At 42.5% G+C, this 22,096-nt stretch overlaps 2 protein-coding genes across 5 annotated transcripts in view; one reads left to right on the top strand and one right to left on the bottom strand.

The window, feature by feature from the left end:
• NAA15 (N-alpha-acetyltransferase 15, NatA auxiliary subunit) overlaps positions 1 to 17,393 on the bottom strand; it is a 44,365-nt gene extending 26,972 nt beyond the window's left edge. For 2 of the 3 annotated variants that reach the window (XR_014228557.1, XM_082315671.1), the window contains exons 1-4: positions 17,223 to 17,393; positions 3,387 to 3,471; positions 2,432 to 2,536; positions 1,554 to 1,711 (exon numbers count right to left, since the gene is read on the bottom strand). Coding sequence is in view for 2 of the 3 variants with exons in the window: in XM_082315671.1 (XP_082171797.1) it covers positions 1,554 to 1,711; positions 2,432 to 2,536; positions 3,387 to 3,471; positions 17,223 to 17,276 (402 nt within the window). In the remaining variant the exon portion in view is untranslated. The remainder of the gene's footprint in view (positions 1 to 1,553; positions 1,712 to 2,431; positions 2,537 to 3,386; positions 3,472 to 17,222) is intronic. The other variant, XM_082315672.1, reaches the window with a different exon arrangement.
• Positions 17,394 to 17,686: 293 nt separating this feature from the next.
• On the top strand, positions 17,687 to 20,447 carry NDUFC1 (NADH:ubiquinone oxidoreductase subunit C1; the record flags this gene model as incomplete). Of its 2 annotated transcripts, XM_082314804.1 has the most annotated exons (4): positions 17,687 to 17,776; positions 18,512 to 18,615; positions 19,437 to 19,519; positions 20,292 to 20,447. In XM_082314804.1, coding segments are annotated over exons 1-4 (249 nt in total). In that variant the 5' UTR covers positions 17,687 to 17,715. The 2 variants fall into 2 exon arrangements, with proteins under 2 accessions (XP_082170930.1, XP_082170931.1); XM_082314805.1 differs by lacking the exon at positions 20,292 to 20,447 and having other exon boundaries at positions 19,437 to 19,520.
• Between the last annotated feature and the right edge of the window lie 1,649 nt (positions 20,448 to 22,096).

The following is a 22,096-nucleotide window of genomic DNA, read 5'->3' as shown; positions in this document are numbered from 1 at the left end:
TGTTCTAACTCGGAAATAAGTTCACTGAGGACCTATGTTAGCTGATGGTTCCACACGGCTCTGAGAACAAAACTTGTTCTTAGCATACTAACATTACCCTAATTTGAAAAGGAAATAATCTATGAAGAGACCAAATAATGTGTTTTAACAACCACAACTTAAAAGGTGCAAGGAAAACCTGAAAAGATGAAAACCTGACATAAAATATTATCCAAAGTCTCTCAGGTAAAAATCTAAAAGGTTTTTTGGTTTGTGTTTTTTTTTGTTTTGTTTTTGTTTTTTTGTTTGTTTGGTTGGTTTTTTTTTTGTACAGACAAGGAATACCTTATTACACCAGTCTACATCAGCTGAAAAACAGACAAGTTTCCAGGCACAAAAATGTAATTCAGGAGGAATTAAGCCATTTTTTCCAATTAATTAATGTTTGAATTATAAATACTTCGGGTAACTATTGACATCTTTCCCTGGATGGCACAGTAAGAAACAAACAAATCTTCTATAGTCATTGTTCTGTCTAACCCTAAGTGAGCCATACATTGATCATGGGCAGCAACTACGACTTAAGCTGAACCACACAAACATCTCTGCAATACACATACTAAACAGAAGCTGCTACTTTTTAAGAAATGAAGGTATTGGCAAGCTAGACATCAGCTCGCAATTCAAGAAGGCAGGAAAAAAAATCCAACTACATTAGGAGTAGCATTTGTAGAGAAGACAATAGAAAGTTTGTATTCCTCTTTACAGAAGTATCACAGCTGAGACGCTACCACCTCTCGTAATGGTTAGTTAGCATGAAACATCTCACATGGCAAATATAGACACCTGATGCCAGGCAGCAAATAACTGGGTGCTGCAGTAACGGGCAGAAAGATGGTTCCAATTTAAGTTACCAAACTGCGTTCAGCTTTACTACAAAATAAAGAGAAGAAAACAAGATAGTAATCTAAACATTTTGAGTATTAAATCAAGAAAGAGGAGGAATATTCAAGAGTTCTGATCTACAATCTTACAGCTCACAGGAAATGTAAGGAAATATTTGGACTCAAGGAGCTGTCACTAAAGCCCAGGTTGGCTGGGAAGCAAAATAGGATGTTTCATGCAGCATACTGCTTGCTTTGTATTGTTACCCACTGTCAAGAGAAAACTGGTGACCAGATTTAAAGGAGGTATATATGGTAAAAAGTTATTAAAAAATAGAAACCCCTTTACCTGAATAACAGTCATGTTCTGAACACATTGCCTTTTACCTGCAGGAATCCTTCCAAGAAAATAATAAAAAGACTGGGGATTGTCTACAGCTGGATTATACAGCATTAAAAAAAATAAGAGCAAACAATTCTGCACTGAGCTGAAAAAGAATCATTTAATATGCCATTCAATCTGTATACATTATAGAAATTCCTCAGTAGCACATCTGCTTTTACTTTCATGAGTATTGAGTAGCACACAGTTTTAACACTCTGGATATAACTCTGTATATTTTTTAAGTGTCATTTACCACTGATTTCACACCTTTGCTGCAGTTCCCTAGAAGCAGTATGTATACTTACCCTGTAACCTTCAAGATCCCTCATTTGAATCTGTAGCAGAGAAAGATCTCTCAAGATTTGAAGATTGTCTTTGTCCCATTTCAGTGCATTTCTATAGCATTTGATAGCTTCGTCATACTTCTTGTCTGACCTCTGAAGAAGGCCATACACATGCCAACCTAGAAAACTCTGTCAAGGATTCTACTGAATTTGAGCAGGGAGAAAACAGACCCAACATGTCAGTGACAGAACAGCTGGTAAAAAGCTCTTAAGCCATTTTATAAACGGACAGTAACATTATTACAATCCTTACAGTTCTTTTCCTCAGCTGTGCAAAGAAACTGCTTGCAAACTGAAGACAGAGAACTGTTTGCCAGTTACACGTATAGGGTGCATATAATATGCTGTAAACTGTACTTTTTGCATATTGGGGGAGGAAATCAAGTAACAGGATCTCTGAAAAGACTATCAGGCTTACTCAAACACATTTTTGAGTAAGGGTTTATATTAGACAACTGAAGTGCTTACACTTCCTGCATTTAAGTATATGACAAGTCCTTATCAATGTAATGGCAACTACTAATGTGTTTAAAGCAAACCACATGCTTAAATGCCTAGTTCAGCCCACCACAAGTTGAGTTGCAGCTTAAAGATTAAAAAAAATACCATGCAAGCCAGAATAATATTTGAGCTAACCGTGACTGCAAGGATAGCTGCAAAGCATCCGCCCTTTGGATAGCTTAGACAAAATATTCTTATGTATTGGAAACAAAATTTAAAATTCTGAACTTCCAGTCTGAAGCCAAATGGTACTGCTTTTGTTGCAATTCTATAAATTAAGTAGTTGTAGAAACAAACATTTCCATTCATAAGCGAAAGCCCTATTTCAAAAAGGATACAGACATGACTCTTCAAGTCATTCCTTAGGCCTCTACGCACAAGTTCATAAGCTTCTTCTTTCTTCCCTAGACAATTTAATGTTAGTCCTTTCATTGCCAAGGTTTCTAAAAAAAAAAAAAGTATCAGTTATTCATTTTCATAGATTTTTAAGCTTAGTATAGCAACTCTAAATATAGTATAAAGGCAAATTTAGACTCAGCGGCATCAAGATTTTGCATTCTTTTTTTACACTGAAAACTATACTGGCAGATTATTCACCAAAAAGTGAAGCAGCATTTTATTTTAAAGGCACTAAAACCTGTCTGCTCTACAAACATTTTGAAGATAAGTATTTTTTTTACTGTAAAGAAGCATTATAGCTACTCAAGTATTTATTTACAACACAGACTTCCACACATCGACCCATGCCAAACTAGTTGGCAAAGAAAAAAAAAAAAAAGCATTTCTGGACAGTGGAAAGAAACTCTCAACTCAGTAGTAATAACCAATCGAAAATATGGCAAGGGACTACTACTTCTTTTACAATAAGACTATTCTTTCAGAAAAAGTAGCAGACCACAGAGCTGAGAGACACACAGTGCTGAACAATGTTCGATCTCTTCATTTTGTCTTGCACTTCTACATCAGTGAATAACAATTTCCCCTGAAAACTGATTTAAGCAATGTATGCTTGTATTAAGAAACTTGCACCATGCTATAATGAATATTAGACTTGCAGCACAAAGATAAAGAATGGCAAGCTATGACTACTAACTACTGGTAAGACCAGTCTTTAAAATTACAAATCTTAACCAACAATAACTGCTTAACATGGTGCAGGTTTCTGGATTCTCTTACTGCTTTATGGGCAAAAGGTTAACAATAAAGTGCTATAAATATTTATAAAACTTACAAATTTTTACTCTGTCCTAAACTATAGGGAAAAAAGAGAGTACATGCCATTTGAAAACTTACCTCCATGTTCTGCAAACTTTGGGTTAGAAAGGATCTGTTTACAGAACTTCAGCCCATTTCTATACTGCTTATGTTCGTAACACCTCTGTTGAAGAAGAACAGAGTACATTTATTTAAAAAATTTAGAGTGAAAGTCTTTCTGCACCCCCAAAATTAAGCATCAGTGCTAGGGCTTTTAGAAAATGCACTAATATTTTAATGAACTGTCTTTAATGAGCTTCCTGTGATTAAAAATTCTTTCCATCAGCAGAAAAAAATAGTATATGTTAGTAAGAACACAAATTTAAATGTATAACTGAAGACACATTATCATACAGCAATTTCTCAGATAAGATACCACAGGAAGCGTAAGTGCCTACAGAGATTCGACTTTCCTTTAAAATAAAAGCAAACCTTATGTCATAACGTATCTTAGTAAGCATGCAGCTCACTTTGGCTCAATTATCTTTCACAGAAACACCACAAGACAACCTCCAACAACCATACAGGCAGGAAAGAAAATGAAATAATTGGAACTTGGCTTAAACTATCTCTAAAAGCAACCTCTTCTGATCAATTTGAATGCCACATATATCGTATACGTACAAACTTTCAAAATTAGTATACACTAACAGTATCTTTCCATACTGCAAATTAAAACATTCCTCTACAGTTTTATTAAATCCAACTCTTAACAATTTGCTTGTGTATGAATCTCATTTCATTATGCAAGGCAACTGCAATTCGAAATGGCACACAGCACGAACTTTTAAAACCGGTTTTAGTATTTTACTTCTGTCAATCCACTCCCTGTGCTAATCTTTAAATAGAAGCCAAAGGAGGAAGAAGTAACGTTGTAAACACCAATTCATACACTTTAAGTCACTTAAGCAAATGCGAAGAATATCTTAGGTTTCATTTTACTGTAATGCCAATGCCCTGACTTGAGTATAAGAGTAAAGAAACACACGTTTCTTTACTCCCAAATCCTATGGTAACTAGGAAGTCATTCAGAACAGGATCTCACTGACTCTCGTTGACCAGTTCTGGTGGCAGGATGGCTGACGGGAGTGTACAACCGGGTAAGAGCCGACAGTTTTCAAGTCATCCTAAATAAGTTGTTGTTCAGAATTCCACCTTTCCTCCATCTGCTCCAAATTAACTATGTATGGACACCGTTTGTCCTCTAAGCACTCTCATCAAAAAAAAGTTAGGAGAGGCAGACCCAACAAACCGTTTTTTCCATCAAGCAGAAAGTTCTAAAAATAAAGCTTTAAAAAGTTACATGAATGTTATGGAAATGCTTAAAAAAGAAAATGGCATATCTACCTCAACTCCTCTGCTTTACGTTGCTTTTGCATCATGAAAGGTGCTGTTTAGTGTGCAGTTTTCTCTTCCAAAGCAGATGAAAACACCGACAAGAAACTTCAAAGGTGTAAAAAACCTGGTATACCACTAAGTGGATGTATTATTTTATAGGGACTAAAGCTGAAATATCAAGGCTGAAGACCAAGAGGCATCACAAACCAAGGATCTTGCTCCCCCTATCCTGTCACCACCCTTTGGAGACAGGGAATCGTGGGAACGGAAAGAGGAGGAGGAGAAGGAAGAGAGAGCATCCAAAGCAAGATGGACTCAAAGAGGAATGTATCAACAAAAGAGTAATAGAGTGGTTTGTATTGGAAGGGACCTTCAAAGATCATCTAGTACAATGCCCCTTCCATGGGCAGGGACATCTCTGACTACATCAGGCTGCTCAAAGCCCTGTCCAACCTTGACTTTGAACACTTCCAAAAGCCAACTCCCTCTGTCACCAAGGACAGGAAAAGTTAGCACAGCAACCACCTAGCAAAGGAAGATTAAGGGTTAGGTAAGAGGAAAACTGTATAGGTGTCTTTTTTTTTTCTTTTTAAATTTGACTGGTTATTATTTACACCTTTTAGTCATTACCTGCTTTCAAGTAGCTGGCTGAGTCACTTTAATCAGCCACTGGTCAGAGCTGACACAGAGCTTACAGGTGACAACACAACAGGATCAAGCCCCCCCCCTTTTTTTTTTTAAAAATTGAAATCATCAGTCATAAAAGTTACCGCCCAGGCCTCCTCCCTGAAAGCTGAACCACCATTTGCTCCCACCTAGGTAGGCGTGAAAGCAGCAAAACCTGTCACAAAAGTGCTGCAGCCACAGGAACTTAAGAACATCTCCAGTGTAACTAAGGCACTGTCACAAGCAGAAGGGGTACTTTCAGGTTTCGCAATTTGCCTTTAAGTGCAGCTGCTCAGATGCTGGCTATGAACATGAAATCTTATCTCTAAACAGTTCCATTTTACATACTCTAACAACCAGTCTTTCACCTTGAAGTCGAAGGAAAGTCAGCCAAGATGGTATATAGGCTAGAGACAGGAAATATTTGCACATAGATTCTTCTCAGAGTAATACAGAATTTACGATGCAAGGTACTTTATAACAGAGTAAACTCACTGAGAATTGTAACAAATTCTCCCTTTAGGCTGCAAGGAGGAAAAATTTACAAGTTTATATCCACTTACATCTACTGAAAGGTTCCCATCAACCCAGAGAACATTGGGTAGGACCAATAAATTATCAGGAACTGATCATGTACTTGTATCACCCGAAGTACCAAATGAAGAACTAGCCATAGCTGCATATATCCCTCAGCGAAGTATCATAGGTCTCCATTTTCAGGTGTTTCTACATCAAGACAAGTTTGAGTGATTTCCTATATACAATTTCTCCAACCTTCCAGGTTAATACTTCGAGCCTATTTCATTCTGTTAATGGAAACATTCCAAATTGTGTCATTTTATGAGTTTCCTTATTCTATGTATGTATTCTATGTACACATTGTATGTTTTCAACAGTGGAAGGAAGGGAACAAATGAAATCGAGGTCACGTTTTGTCCTTCTTCACAAAAGGAGACTGTTTCATCAAAGTGGGTCCAACAGCATCACTGAGATTCCACTACTTGAAGCCATGCATATACTTGTCTCCCTCTCTGAAGAGGTTACGGACTAACAAGCTTAAATAAAGTTGTGAATGAGAGAGAAGGAAGTCAGGAATGCAGCTTATGCCACCACGGCTGGTACAAACCTTGGTGAATCTGTGGCTTCAAGGAACAGAAACATGAAAGAAAAATATTTTAAGAAAAAGGAGACAGTAAAAATTGAAAAGGGGAAAGGAAGAAGAAAAAGAATAACACAAGGAAAGATGAGCATGAGTAACACACAGCCTGGGAGAGACAATCCTTAAGGGAGCCAGTAGTTTCTGAGTAAGAAGAGAATAAAGAACCAGAACGAGTAATAAAAACAAATAATTAAAAAAAAAGAATAACACAGAAGCAGGAATGGTGACATCTCAAGTATTCTTAGGACATAAAGACATAGGCTTGCTGGAAGCAGAAATGTTCATCTTCTGGGTAGTTTGTTTCCTCCCAGATGAATAGCTTGTAGTAGTCATCCCCAGGCCTCCGACCCTTACTTTGGGACAGCTGGTCTGCAGAAGTAACATAATTCTCTGTTCCAGAGACCGCTGAAAGAGCACAGTTGCCTCTTCTAAGCTAAACTCCTGCGCATATATGCTTCCAAAGCCAGCAGTCAAAGCCTGCTTGTGATGCTTGACAGACAACCGCTCCAGCTTTGGCTTGTGACATCATGCAAAGAGAAAACATAAAAGCTAAACTTCTAAAAAGTAAGGTTAAGGCTAGGGCTTTAAAAGAAAAGAATCTGAGTCTCCATCAGCATTGAATCTCTATTACGCATTTGCTGCCCTTCAAAGCCTTTCCTTTAATAAGTTACCAGATGTTTTAAGATATCTAAAAAGCTTTTCTATACATGCTGTGGCCAGAACTACAGCCTACTCCAAACACACCAAGATTCTTTTTACACCCTTTAACTAATTTTCTATATTTATAGCAAGGAAATAGCACCTGCTTTAATATGATTCTACAAAGAGTTAGTAAGATGAGGCAGACAGAGTACGACTCCTTCAAAATCATGCAAGACATTAGCAGGTAGGAGAGAATTTGCATTTGCACTGCTCCCCCCCCACCAAGTATTTATTCAGTGGATTTGAATGCACGGCGATTAGTAGACAGAGACTGGCAGTGAAATTATAAGGAACAGAGCTAGCCCATATTCTCTAGAATCCTGAGTCTGAGGTGCAACGAAGGCTCATGTTCTGGTGCCCAGATCCCTAAACTGTATCAGGGCATCTGTGCAGAATCAGTCTTCGATCAGCAGGTGTCTTACACATACACAGGCTCAGCATGCCAAGTGTGAATGAATTCCTCCGCGTTTCTTCCTTGATGGCTGCCATAAAGAAAGGTGAAAAGACTTCACTATTTACAGCTTACCTACATGTAGACAGCTGTCAGATGGAGTTTGTTTCCCTCTCACCCCAGTTTTCCAGTTTTGAATCTTCCCTCTCTTGTGCATCTACCTTCTAAACCTTGTTATCAAACCTATGGCTAGCAAATAAGACTGACTTGGATTCTTAAGCAACTACTCCGCTTACCCACAAGGGTATATACAAGGGCCGTGCTACTGATTATAGTTGCACTTAGCCTAAGAGCTGCTGACAAGAGCAGAGAGATGACTTTCATCCAAACTTAATTCAGCATTGTTTTCTTTATATATTGTATAAACAAATACATTTTCACAAGCGCACTTTAGAACTTTTACAGCTGTAAGTTTGAAATGTACACAAGTCGGCTCTCTAATTGTTTGCTACCTGTAAGCAGGCAGTACATTATACCTCTGACATATTCCTTCCCTCTCAAAATAGACATTTTAATGGTCAAGTACTTATGTTTCCAACTAAAAAGCAAGGATAATAGTCAAGTGCAGCATTTTGACATGCGGGTATGCATCTCAGCATCAAATACACAGCACATGGTAGACCAGATTCTGCCATTACGCATCAAATATTTTGCACATATTCACTTCCAGGAGTGCGAATCCTCTTTATCACAAAGCAGTCTTCATGCCTTGCAAGCATTTAATAACTAAAGTAAATAATTTAATAGCCATCCCAACTTAAATTTGCTATTTGTAAGACATCTGATAATCACTACACCGCAGATTAGTGTCCTGTATGTTCAGTAACATCAATAGTTAACAACAGCTCTAACTCAGTATAATGCCAGGAGTTACCATGGGTCTTACTAGAAGCTTCATAGCACAGTGAATCTACTGCCACCAGGTATGAACCTAAGCAAAGAATCACCTAGATCAAAACACAGAAAGCAGAAAACCACCTTTCTAGCAGGGACATTTAAGAAGATGGGTATGTCCAATCTAGCTGATTCAAGAGCATTTAAAAACCACTTTGCAGTAGGAAAAAAAAAAAGTCTCACAAGAGCCCATCCAGGCTGGATTTTGCAGCTGATTAAACAGGTGAGAAGCAGACCCAAAAGTGCCTCATGAGCAAGCTGAAGATATGTCTCATGAGCAAGCTGAAGATAGTCATAGGAGAACAACATAAAGGAGAAGCTGCCTTTTGTCTTCTTAGCTGGAAGCATGCAAAACCAGAAGTTTTTCCTCAAGAATAAGCACCAAAGCAAAGAAGGTACCATTTGCTCCCCGCACTCACAAACAGGAGCACTGGGGTGTTACTGACTGCTTTCTTTTTATTCTTACTTGGACCAGCACAGCTGGTCATAAGAAAGAGTAGGGTGAGAGTAAAAAGGATATAGCAGACCCAAGTGTGTGGGATGGGATCGCATGCCCTTTGAGCGGTAACAGTAAAAACAGTGTGCAATTTCTATTAAAAAGACAGAATTTTGCAAACAAACAAACAAACAAAACAACAGTATGAAGAACTTTTAGCTGTTTTCTCTTCTAAGATTACGTATTTTGCCAGGTCATACTTCTAACTCCAACTTAACACCAATTTTTTAAAGTCCAGTATCTGCAAATTAATTGAATTAAAAGAAATGCAGACTCCAATACTTAAAAACACAAACAAACAAAACCCAAAAATACCACCAAAAACCCCACAGGAAATCACTTCTCACTGACAGCAACTCTGTTAAAGCAAGCATCCTAATTTAGTCAATGCTATGATGGACTAACCAAAGAATATGACTTTCTTCACCGAATGAGTACCAAAACTGGATTCTGCCCCAAGAGGCCCTGGAGATGCAACCTTAACCTCTCATCACTAGTCCACTGTACTTAGCTTCTCCTCCTCAGCAAGTGGCACAGCCCGTGTCATCATAAGAGGCAATATATTGCAGACTATTCCCCATCATATACGAGAGTTACCAGATAGGACAACCAATCTGCACATGGGCATAGGTAAATTTTTTACTTCTGTTGGGAAGTCCCCAGGAGAAAGTGCAATGGAGAACAGGCTGCTCTGACAGAACAATTCAGGGATTCAACACTCTGCTATCCTCTTCCCTGAGGGTTTGTGAGGCTTGAGCAGAACAAAGGTGGACAATTCCTTTCAACTACAGCAATGCGCTCCTTAGGGGACTCCGCAGTTTCTCCCAGTGGCAGCCATGAACACCACTTGCGGCATCACATAGCAATGCTGGCAACTACAATGCCGTAACACCTTTGGCAGCAGAAAGTGTTAGCATACTTGGCCTTAGCATAAGCTAAGGTGTGCACTTACAATGCATGATATGCATGTCTGCCACTCCGATGCTATCTGTTTCTTCCAGCACAGTTCAGACGCAGCAACTTAAAAGATAGCAAGTCCAGGCGCTGTGCAGCTCAAGGCTGTTTTCCAGCACAGTTACTCTCTCTACAGCTAGACTAGATCAGGTCAAGTCACTAAGGTGCACTAATTCAAGCTAAATGTAGTAAAGAAGATTCTGAAAGTTGGAAGCATTAGGAGCAACCACTCACCATAAATTAGTGGGTCTTTTGAGCACTAACCATATCAAACAGCTCAACAGCTCCAGGCAAAAGCTTCCACCACACTGACTCAGTTTCATGACAAATACAAGATGTATAAACCCAAGGACTGAAAAAAACCAACACAAACCTTACAGATACGTCAATGCTGAAAAACTCTGGGGCAAACTTGCATAATTTTTTGCTGTCAGATTGAAACCAATCATCCTTTTCCATTGCTCTGTGGTGTTAATGAACGAAACTGTTCCATATAAGAAACAGCTTCAGCAATTGCCTAATTTAAGGGACTAAGAAATCCTCCTCCTGCACAGCTTGCCTTACTTTTTGGAAGTGACCCACACCTTCATAACTAGCCTTGCTTGCTAGAGTATAACCATAGGAACAGAACAAGTTGAAACTGAAATTAGTTAGGAAGAAAAGAAGTAGGTGTACCTTTTTATTTAATACCGAGGGGGGGGATCTATGCTATGTCTATGCTTTTGAATTGGCCTCATTCCTGTGTTTGACAAAATTTGGCTGGAAACAGCTGCTGACAAATAGTTACAGCTCTTCTAGAAGTAAAACTAGAAATCCTCACTCACAGAAGCAAGACTCTTGCTGAAAAATCCATTATTCAACATCTGTTCTGTTGGCCACTACTTGCTTACTTTAATCTCTTCTTCTTGAGGAGAATTACCATGAATTTGCCCATGTCAACCAAGATCAGCTGACTTCTGTCCATTACCCCAGAACTCCTATATTCAGGCTTCACCTCTGAATTTAGCATGAAACTGACTGTACCTCCCAAAAGATCCAGTATGGATAGGATATATTTGGTGTTAACGATCATCTGAAACAACTAAGTAGATCAATTAAAATTCCAAAATATGGCATGAAAAGGGCTAAAGGAGCCCACACAATAGGTTGTTCTGGACTTAAATGGACATTTTAACTCAGCTGTATCTCACAACATAGCCCAAGACACGGGATGAGGCTACTGACGTTGTCTACCCATGTCCAGAGTACTCTTCACCCTTAGCTCTTGAGGTATGCGAGATGTTGTCTTGTAGCATTCAGCCATTACGAAATAGTTATATGTGGTTAGTAAGATAAGAAAGGTTGTTCTTCAACATTACAAAGTTTGCTAACTTGATTGTGTTGTACCATAGAAGCAAACAGAAATCCTTGTAACAAATCTCACTGACCTCAGTTTTAAGGGTGGCAATGAATAATTGTTCATTTTCTCTAAGTCCCCTATTGGCAAAATCAGAAAAGACGTAACTCCTTATCACCACTCTTGCTACATTGACACAGTGCCGCTGTGGACAAGAGATTTAAACGCGAGATGCCCAGAAAGTGCAATGAGCCAAAATTCATTAAGAAAACCTTTGAAGAACAGGAATAAACACAACTTGATCAAATTCTAACCAAAATAAAGGGCAGTACCATATAAGCTGGATCAAGTCCATTGCCCCAAGTAAGATTAGTTTCAGATCATTACAAAAACCACTTTGGGTTCAGCTAAGAGTATCTATAGCGACAACAACAGAAGACTGGCTATGATCTTACAACCGTGAAGAAATTAGGATGCCCTTCTATTAATAAAGCCTTTTATTTTCATAACTGAAACGGGTAAGGAACAAAACTATGCTGCTCCTCAGAAATTTACAGCAGGGACTCCTGTTTCTACAATTTCTGACAGCCCCAATGACAACAAATGGCCTAATTTGGTAAACAGGCTTTACTAACAGCAGTATTACTCAAGTGATTCTTTAATGGTATCCTAGAGTCTCAAACAGCAATTAATTTCTTCAGCAAGTTTGAGAAATATTGCTGAAAAACAAGAACAATGACACTGCTTTAAGCAGCAGGTCTGTTCTTCACTTCCATTCCAACGTTTCAACCAAGACACAATTTTTCCTACTACTTCTGGCAAAGCCAAGCAGGGTATTCCTTTTGGCAAAAGACAAACAAGCGACTGACCTCTCAACAGCCAAGATATTGGAAAAGCCTTGTTAGCAATTCCATGTTTCAGATGAGATAGTATGTGGCGAAACTCCAGTGGTGAGCATGCTTGATTACTGTACAGTCATGCAAATGCAACAATAATTGCATACAAAATGTGCTAATTTATTTGGTTACTGATAAAAAAGAAATTCTGGAAATCAGTCTTCAATCCTGAATCAAGATCACTTAAGAGGACATTTCCAAGTCTGCCACCTCAGCAACCTTAAAGCCAGCACCTGAACTTCTACGAGACAGAATATTATTTTTAAAGGACTGGTGCTGGTGCAAGTATTAGTAAAGGAGCAGCACAGGTCTGTCTAGTTTGAAAGTGGAGGGACAGGGAGCAGATTCTGGAATGAAGAAACAGGAAGATGGCCCAGCAGGAGGGACTTGGCATATTTACAGCAGAGCCATTGAAGAGACACTGTTCAACAGGCTTGTTTATCATTAGGAAGTTCCTATATCTTTTAGTAGAACACTTGTCAAAGCCAGCATGGAAAGGAAGGAGACCAGCTCAAAGTTAAATACCCTCAGGCACAGCAGTGTTACCGTAGAAATGACAAACTGAAGGCGAAATTCAAATCCCCCTCTCTTGCAGCAGACACCTTGGTTATTGTAACGCCCTGCTGGGGGACACAGGTTCTGGCCATGCCTAACCAAGCCTGCCTAGCACATAAGGTAACTGATGCAGAGATGGAAGATGTGTGGCTCTCCAGACATCATGAAGACCACAGATAATCATCAGTCCTGAACAAACTGAGAAACTCTGATCTGCATACAATGCAACATACACAAGCCCAGACCAGCACGGCACCTTGCTTCTTCAGTATGCTACTTCTACAGTATGTACTAGAGTTATAAATCAGTAAAACTATTTAAACAAGGCCTGAACGCACTTAGTTCCTCACTTGAATTGTTTGTTTGCATCATAAAATACAATGATGTTTCACTTCTTAAATACTTGGACTTTTTTCTCCCTGATCAAACCATATTCAGCTAGAGGCTAAGACGCCTAGACTAGTTTTGGTCAGAAGTATTTGCACCATCTTACTCTGCCAGAACATCATGACTCCAAGAACTTTATCCTCTGCTGCTTACAGGAACTGAAAAACTCTTACACGTAATATATGGCACCTCTAACAGCTTCGTATTTAATATTTCTTCAATGTATTTTCAATTTATTTAACTTCTACATACAAAAGTTATTTGAATATTGTCTTTGGGATTTGTGAAATAAAACTGAACATATTTGATGACTCGTACCTGACCAGATACAGTGGCTGAACAAGCTGGCAAAATGCCAGGAACGTTCATTAGTTATATTAAAAAAAAAAAAAAATCAGTCAATCCTACTTCCTACAAATACTAGTTTTATACTTGCTAGTGAGGGGGGGGGTGGCAATTGAGTAAACTGCTTTTTCCATTACTTCACAGTGCATCCAGCCTTCTGGGTGCCGAAGAGTCAACTTCTCCATTCCTTCAACTCCTGTTTGTTATACTACCCTTTCCTCTGTCTCCACCTGAATTCTTCTTAAGTAATCTCTGGGCTGCTCAGAGATTATGTGCGTCCAAAAGACTGATACATACTCAATTCATTTTAAATGTTTGAATGGATCAAAAATGAATAGAGAAAAATGTGGATATCCACTTTTCTTCTAAATTCCACAGAACCTTTGAGCAGAAGAACAGGAATATCCACCTGCAGCCTTAACAGCAAATAGTTAAAGCTATAAGAACAATATGAGCTAGAAACTTTCTTTCTAATGGAAGCGCAAGTTTAAGTGGAATGGTGATCGATAATCCTGTGGGTGTTTTTTTATTCAAACTAATCATGCAGATTCCTTTCCCTTTGTACTACAGAAATACTAAACTGTAAAACGCCTTTCAAATGGAAAAATGTTTCATTAGAACCTCCACATACCTGTAAAGTGACTAGAAGAGGTTAGTCTAGTTAGTGTGTTGCAACATGCAAAGGCAAAGTGCACATGCTTCTGAACTCAGAATTTGTCAGTTAGGTGGAAATGCTGGCTTGCAAGCAAATCCATACACAAAAGAAATTTACTTATCATGTAAGCTGTTTACTGCAAAAGAAACAAAAACCCCCAAACTCTGAAAGCTAATTATTGCCTTTCCCTAGGGAAAGCTGGGTGGCTTAGTGTAGTTTTCCACAAGACCTTAACATCTAATGTTTGTGTTACAAGCATACTTCTTAAAAATGGCAAAGAAATGAGGCCTCAGGAACCTAAAACACACACAAAATCAGTTTGCTTTTCTTCATTTTATGCTTCACTTACAAAAATACAAGGCTGTTACCTACTTAACTCCTGTGTTTACTACCTCCGTGAAAATCAGAATGTGAATGATTTTATTTTTCTGTAAACAGCTTGTGTACCAGTAATTATCTATTTGAAGGGTAATGCATCCTTTCAGTACCACTTGGGCTGGTTCCCAAAGCATCTGCTGAAAAAAAGTCTCATCCAGGCATGCTCAACAGAACAACTCCGTAGTCTGCCCGGGCCAGGAGACAGCATGTGCCGACCCACAGACGGACAATCAGACGTCCTTGTTAGCTGGCTGGGGGCTCGGAGGTCCCGTCGGGGAGCCCGCTGCCCAGGCAGACTCAAGCTCCTCTTACAACCACAGAATATCTCAAGTTGGAAGGGACCCGTAAGGATCATCAAGTCCAACTCCCTGCTCCTCACAGGGCTACCTAAAACTAAACCATATGACTAAGAGTGTTGTCCAGACACTCCTTGAACTCTGACAGGCTTGGTGCCATGACCACTCCCCTGGGGAGCCTGCTCCAGTGACCTGCTGTTCAGCCACCCATAGGCCAAAGGAAGAGGCGGCAGAGGATACGGCATAATGAAGGGTTACAGTCTCCTGAAAAGGAGCCGTAGACCAAGGAGAGGCTGCAGGAAGAGAGCTCGAGTGAAGGCAAAGGAGCAGGGAAGTAATGTTTCTTTGGACTTGCATTGATAAATGGGACTTTCTAAAAGACGTCTCACTAATTCAAGTCAAAGACATAATCAAAACTTCACAAAGTAGGGTCATTATCCGTAACGAGGAAGACAAGTAGCTCATTAGCCAAATTTTTAGTGTGATAAAAACCACCTTCAAGCTTTTTCTATTCACCATGTGTTACAAAGACAACTAATCACAGGGCAGTCTTAATACTAGACTACACATCACAGGCTCATCCCTGCAAGATACAGGAAGACATCAAAATGCCAGAATAATTTTTAGCCTACGCAGTACCTGAAACTCTTGTATTTTTATTACAGATTTTCATTTAAAAAAAAGACAAAATTAAAATTACTTCAGTCTACAGAAATCTGCTTGGACTGGAGTACATCTTTCTCTTTTCTGACCTGAACCAAGTTGCAAAGCTTTATCCAACTCACATGCGCTGAGCCAGCATTTTCTCCAAAGAAACTTACTCTTCCCTTGTTCCTGCCCTCCACACAAATACACAGACAGCCATGCATCAAGCCCCAAAAAACAAACAAACAAACAAACAACAAAACAAAACCAAAAACCAGTTAGTTTTAAACACAGACAGGCTCCTTGATTCAGTTTGTCTTGTAACCATACAAGCCATCCTCAATGCGAAGGAAGACGGGTGAGCAAGCAACAAGGCTACTACTTTCCCAGCTCATAACACAACAAAAATTACATACCGAGAACAAGGCCACATGAACTCCCAAGCAGGACAGAATCTTTCCAAGTAGAAATAAGCTTTACAGTTCACTGTATCTACTTTTTAACCCTAACTGAAGCTGCATGTCTCACGATGAGATGCCTGTATATAGGGATTTCTAGTTCTAGATTTATTTCATTTTCACAAAATATTTTAAGAAAAGAAATGACAGAAGATTACACACATCTCCCTCCCCCCCCTTAAGTAGAAGAAGTTTACAGAACTGTAAGAGTGCTGTTAGTCCAAGAGGACTACAGTACTCATCTTACTTGACCTCTGGAAGGATCCAAAATAGTAGTCTAAGGCTCTTTGAAAGAAGACAGAAGATTTTTAGACAAAACTGACCCTTTTGAGAGAAAAAAAAAAAAACATAGTGCTTGACCCAGATAACAGAATCTTCTAAATAAATCCACTGAAGTTGCTCATTAACATAATTCTGTCATTTTCAATTCATCCCAAGTCCTCAGAAGCACAAGGTTCCTGCAACACCGCACCAAAGGTGAAACAAGTTCCTGAAGACGTAATTGAATTGTGCACACTTTGGTGGTATTCGGTCTGCACGCTATCTTAAACTCATTCTAAAAAGCAGGTCTATTGCCTAAATTCCCCTGCAGTTTCTTTCATCCATATGCCAGTTGCCGCCCAGAAAATTTGACCGTCAAACTTTAACAAGAGTTAGCTGTAAGTTAAACTTCGGAAAGACTTCAACACCTTCATCTTTCTCCACTTCCTCCTTTGAAAGCCATCTTCCCCACCGACCAACAAATCTGGTTACTCTCTACGGCAAAAACCTGAGTTATTAAAAAAAAGGAAAAGGAAAGGGAAAAGGAAGGGAAGGGAGGACGATTCAGCAGAGCGGCTGCGGAGAGCAAGCCGGTGAAGGAAGCGGCCAGGGCGGTGTTTTCACGGAGCCGCCGGAGAGCCTCTCCGGGACGCGGGGCAGCCCCTTCGGGCCCGGCCACGGCCCTGCCCGGCAGCGGGGACGGGCTCGGGTGGGCGAGCGGGGAGACGGGGCTGCCCCCGGCGCTGCTCCGGCCGCGGGGCCGCGCCCGGGCGGGACAGGGCGCGGGTGACAGGCGCCCCTCGGCCCGGCCTGCCCCGGCAGGAAGGAGCCGGCGGCCGGGGCGCCGCAAGGGCCGGGGCGGTGGCGCCGGGCCCGCGGGGCGGCACCGGAGCTCCGCTCCCCGCCAGCCCGGGGAACGAACCGGGACAGCGGCCGCCGCCGCCGCCTTCCCCCCCCCTCCCCGCTCCGCGGCCCAGCCCGGGCCTCCCGCCCCGCCACTCACCAGGATGCGCTTGAAGAGCGCGTTCTCCTTGGGCGGCAGGCTGACCGACGGCATCCTCCCCGCCGCTCCCGCTCCCGCCGCTGGCTCCGGCGCCGCCGAGGGGCTCCGGGGAGGGGGGTGGGCGGGCGGGCCGCGTCCCGTCCCCGCTGCTCGGTCGCCGCTACCGGGAGCCCTCCCCGCCGGAGCCTGCCTGCTGCCGCCGCCGCCTCCCCACCCCCCGCCCGCCCTCCCTCAAACCGCCGCGCTCTCGCCGGCCGCGGGCCCGGCCCCCGCCCCGCTCCCGGCCGGCCGCCGTCTGCGCCGCCGGGCCGCCCCGCGCCGCGCCGAGCCCCGGGCGGCGGCTCACGTGGTAACTGAGCAGGCCGGAGAGAGGCGCCGCCAAAATGGCCACCGCCGAGGGCTTCCCCAGCCGGGTCACGGCGGCCTGCGCGCATGCGCCGCGACCCCGCGCCGCCGCCGTCCCGCCCTCGCCCCCACCGGCTGCGCCGACAAGATGGCGGCCGCCCTGAGGGGGACGAAGGGCTTGCGGCTGGTGGCGGCAGCGCCCAGCCTCGGTGAGCGGCAGCGGCGGCGGGGCTTGGCTCGCCGTGACTTGGGGGAGGCCGCTTTGGTTTAGGCGAGCATGGCGTCCTCCGCCCCGGGGGCGTCGGGCGTTCGCGGGCTGCGGCGGTGTCCCCGGGCCTGCCCGCTGACCGAGCGCCGGGGGGGGGCGGCGGCGTCCCCGTTGGCTGGAGCGCTCCTCGCAATTAAAGCAAGCCGCGGTGACAATTTTCCTCTTTTCATTTTTTAAATCCAAACCAATTGGCCATGTATTATTATTTTTCGATGCTAAGTTGGTGCTGCTTGCAGGCCGGGGGGAGGACCCGCCGTTCCCGCCCCCCTGAGGAAGGCTGTGCCGGGGGGTGGCCTCGGTGGGGCGGGGGTGGGCCGGCGGGGAGAGCCTGGGGACGGGGGCTTTCTGCAGGGGACGGTCAGAGGCGGTAGGGCAAGCAAAAGATGTTTTTTGTGGCCAGAGGAAAGGGGGAAAAGGCCCTGCTTTGCACTGTTGGCAGCGCCCCATCCCCTCTCTCCTCTCCCTCGGATCAGGGAACGCATGCTGCAGTCTATGTACAAATAGGTGAGCTAGAGCAATGCTACGGGGACCACTTATACACGATCATTGGATTTGTTTGGGTTTGTTGTTGTTGGTTTCTTTGGGGTTTTTCCCCCGATTGTATGAATGTCAGTAATTGACGTGGTAGTCTCAACCTGAGAAACGTTAACACATTTGTAATTTTCTGCCTTTTTAGCTTTTACTCGTTCTGCATTTGTTGCAAAAAAACGTAATTATGACCAACCGAATTGGCTTGGAGTTGGCTTGGCTTTTAGCACCAGTGCTGCCTTGTGGGTTCTCGTAAGTGTTTTCATTTGATTTTGTTGAACTTAACTGTTCTCAAACCATGACTACAACCTACTCAGTTGATTGGGGTAATGGATGGTTATAGCAGGTGTCAAGACTGAAGCACGATACATTGATTAGTTATGTTTTCCCAAATCTGTGTTGTGCTTTTCTTTATAAAAATGAACAACTTAGTAAGCTTCTCACTGTTGCAAACTTAAAACAGCCGCAACAGATGAATTAATTCTTCAAGCCTGTTGGTTTAAAGCTTTAACATTATTTTCCCCAATGGATCTTAAAAAAAAAAAAAAATGAAAGGCCTAGAGATGTGCCTAAATAATGTTGTGTTTGTCAGACTACTAATGTGTTCTCATTTTTCAGCTGTAGGCAATTAAGACCCCCTTTTCCTGAGCAAAACACAGATGTAAGATGTTCCCTATTTCAGAGAACTCACAGGCTTGATGTTGATAAAGCAAGCAGGGTGTAGTACCTCTCATGAAGAAATGTGCAGGATAAACAGCACTCCCATGATGACAACACTTTTCAGGCTGGGGTGGATTCCCTTTAGGGTTTTCACCATTTTTGGGGTGGTGGTGGATTGATTGACAGTAGGAACCTCCCCCCCTCAGTCAGCCAGCAGAAAATGTTTGAGAAAGGTGTGGAAAAAATGCCTTGCTGGACAATTGATAATTTACAGATAATTTACTCTGTATTGTCCCAGTTATGTATTGGTTTGCGTTCCGATAATAGGAATTTTATATTCTGTAGAAATCTTTTTGTTCTCTGGTTCCAGCTGCACATTGTATAGCGGTTTATCATATACTGCTATTTTGTAGCTTTTCAAGCAGCATAATGAAGATGTAATGGAATATGAAAGAAGAAAAGAAGAGAGACAACATAAGTGTACAGGATGTTCATAGTAAGTATGTACATACAGGTGCTTTTTGACTTAGCTGAACGCAAATTCTGCAGATCTGCTAACTTCTGTTAGCAATCAAGATATTGGACTGACTTATCTTCTTCCCTTATTTTCCTTAAAACTTTACATCTTGGCTTTTGCTATTCTTCTAACTCATTCCCAGTTTTGAAGTGATAAGGTGACTGATTTATATTTTCATATATTCATTTGTGTGCATATTCACTGCCAGCTTTCTGCCTTGGACATGCAAACTTTTGGAAAATAACACATCTGTTATAGTGTCTGTAATAAGTTTAGGTTGCAAAGAGAATACCTTACAAGTCCTTTAGTGGCAAGGAGATCAAGGTCACTAAAAATAGCTTATCTTTTGTCTCTTTTTTTTTTTTTTTTTTTTTTATTTTAATAGGCCTACAGTGGGAAACATTTTTCTAAGTTTCACTTGTATATTACACATAAGAATGATATAAAGTCAATGCCTGTACACTTGCATTATAGTGCAAATTGTATGTGGTAGGTGTCCTTTTTAATGTAAAACACATAAATGTGTTTCTGCCAGCTAAAAATGCTATTGGGGATTTTGGCCTCAGAGCAATTAGTGTGCCACATGAAAGAATTGCTTAAACTAGGTATAGAAAAACTTGTAGTGCTGTGATTATTTTTCCGATAAATATTCCTCTCCAGCTAAAAATACAGAATGTTGTGAGATGTTTCTAATCGTATTCGTTGTATCTGTTTTCCTTGTTGCTGAGACTTTTTTTTTCCTCTTCCTTAGGTTGACGATATACTCAGTAAGAAGTAACATGATCACCAGTTGACCTGCAAATAAATGAGTATAGCAGAAGTACACAGTGTCTAAAAACTTAAATGTTCATACATTTCCTGTGCAGAATTATGAAATAAATTATGAAGTCTGGAACAAACTTACAAAGACTTTTCTTGCTCTTTATATTTCATTCTACTAGTCTTGAAATTTGTTTTATGTGGCATTTCTGTTTCATAGTTTATCAACGTTATTTTCAAAACTCTCTTTATTCAGAAGGTATATTATAAAATTAGACATTGGTTCAGGGAAAGTTCAGCAAATATTCCAGAAGTGTGCTCTTGCCCTGCCATCATTTTCATTGCTAAATTTATAAAATAAGCGATAAGCAAATATAAGAATGGGATTTATGGGAAACCTAATAAAAGGAATCTGTACAAATGCCAAAATGTGCGTTTGCTACTTCACACATCAAAGAAGCAGCTTTCAACTCAGTCTTGACCGGGTAGACTTTCAAAGTTTGACATAGTTACTCAGAGATGCCATAATTAAAGTTACACATCTGTTGGCAAGCTTGATCTAGTTCCTTGAGTGCTGTTGTTCTTCAGTCCTTTGTGGTCTGGACTGGTTTTTTTTGTTTGTTTGTTTTTCTTCGCCCTAGCAGAAATGAAGCTTAGTCAGAGATGACAAAAATCAGAGGTCGCCAACCTTTAAATTCTGTGTGGGTCTTTATCCTTGCCAGGAAGTTTGCTTTGCTTTTGCTACTGCATGCGACGTGGAAACGTATTCTGGATTTTCAGAAAGCGAGGACGAAAGGTCGGTCTTCAATCTTGGAGACCCTTTAACTGACCTGCAGCTCGTTGGTCTGCCCCTTCCTCAGCGGCCATGACATTGGTTCTGTCAGGCACGGCTTTTCTGTCTTACAGCTCTTGGAGGCTTGCCATGGATGGGGCCACGCCCTGCTATTCCCCAAGGATCTATTCCCCAAGGATCTATTCCCTGCGGGCAGCTGAGGGGATGGTGCCGGTTCTGCGGGGTTTGTTCAGGGCAGCAGAGGAGGAGTGCGTGCCGTGCCTTACCCACGGCTCCCGCACGTGTCCTGGCGGAGAGGCTGGCCTTCCCCGCCTGCGTTTTTGGAATCGCTCGCTGCCCGACACGAGCCCCCAGCCTCGGTGGTGAGACCGCGCAGCCGGCGTCGGCTGCCTGCTCAGCGCCTACGCCTTCGCCTTCCCTTCGTGCGTCAAGGTCGGTCAAGGACGAAGGACAGAAAAGTGGGATCACGACAATCGGCGGAACGTGGCATTAAATAATCACGGAGGGAGCATCAAAGCTGTGTGTAGAGAAGGGAGGCGTAACGGGGCGACGGTGTGAGGACGGGGGAGGACAGCTGCACGGCTCCGACCCTGCGACGCCCCGAGAGAGAGGACGCGATCCCGCAGCGGCCGTTTGCTCCCTCAGGCGTTTCACTACGGCCCTGCAGCTCCTTTGCCCTAGTGCTCAACCCGAGTGCCCTTTGCCGTAAAGTCAGTTGGTGTCTGCAGATCTCCCTCCAGGAACTGTCGGCAAAGGAGCGCGCTTGGAGAGCTCTCTTTTAGCGGAGCAGTAACGTGCTCCTCACCACCTTTCCCCCCGCTCCTCGGCAAACGCAGTCCCTGGTATCTCTGCTCGTATCCTGGCGCTTTTCCGTTTTCGGCCGCCCCTGCCGTCGCGGTCCGGGAAGGAAGGAAGCGCCCTCCCTCCTCCGCGCCCGGGGCTGCGCTTCCCGGGACGCCGCCGGCGGGCGGGCGCCAGGTGCGCCGGCACGTGGTCGGGGGCGG

This window comes from Platalea leucorodia (assembly GCF_965183815.1).
Source record: "Platalea leucorodia genome assembly, chromosome: 6".
Taxonomy (NCBI): domain Eukaryota; kingdom Metazoa; phylum Chordata; class Aves; order Pelecaniformes; family Threskiornithidae; genus Platalea; species Platalea leucorodia.
Note: the sequence above shows the minus strand (reverse complement) of the source record. Positions and strands in the feature narration are given on the sequence as shown.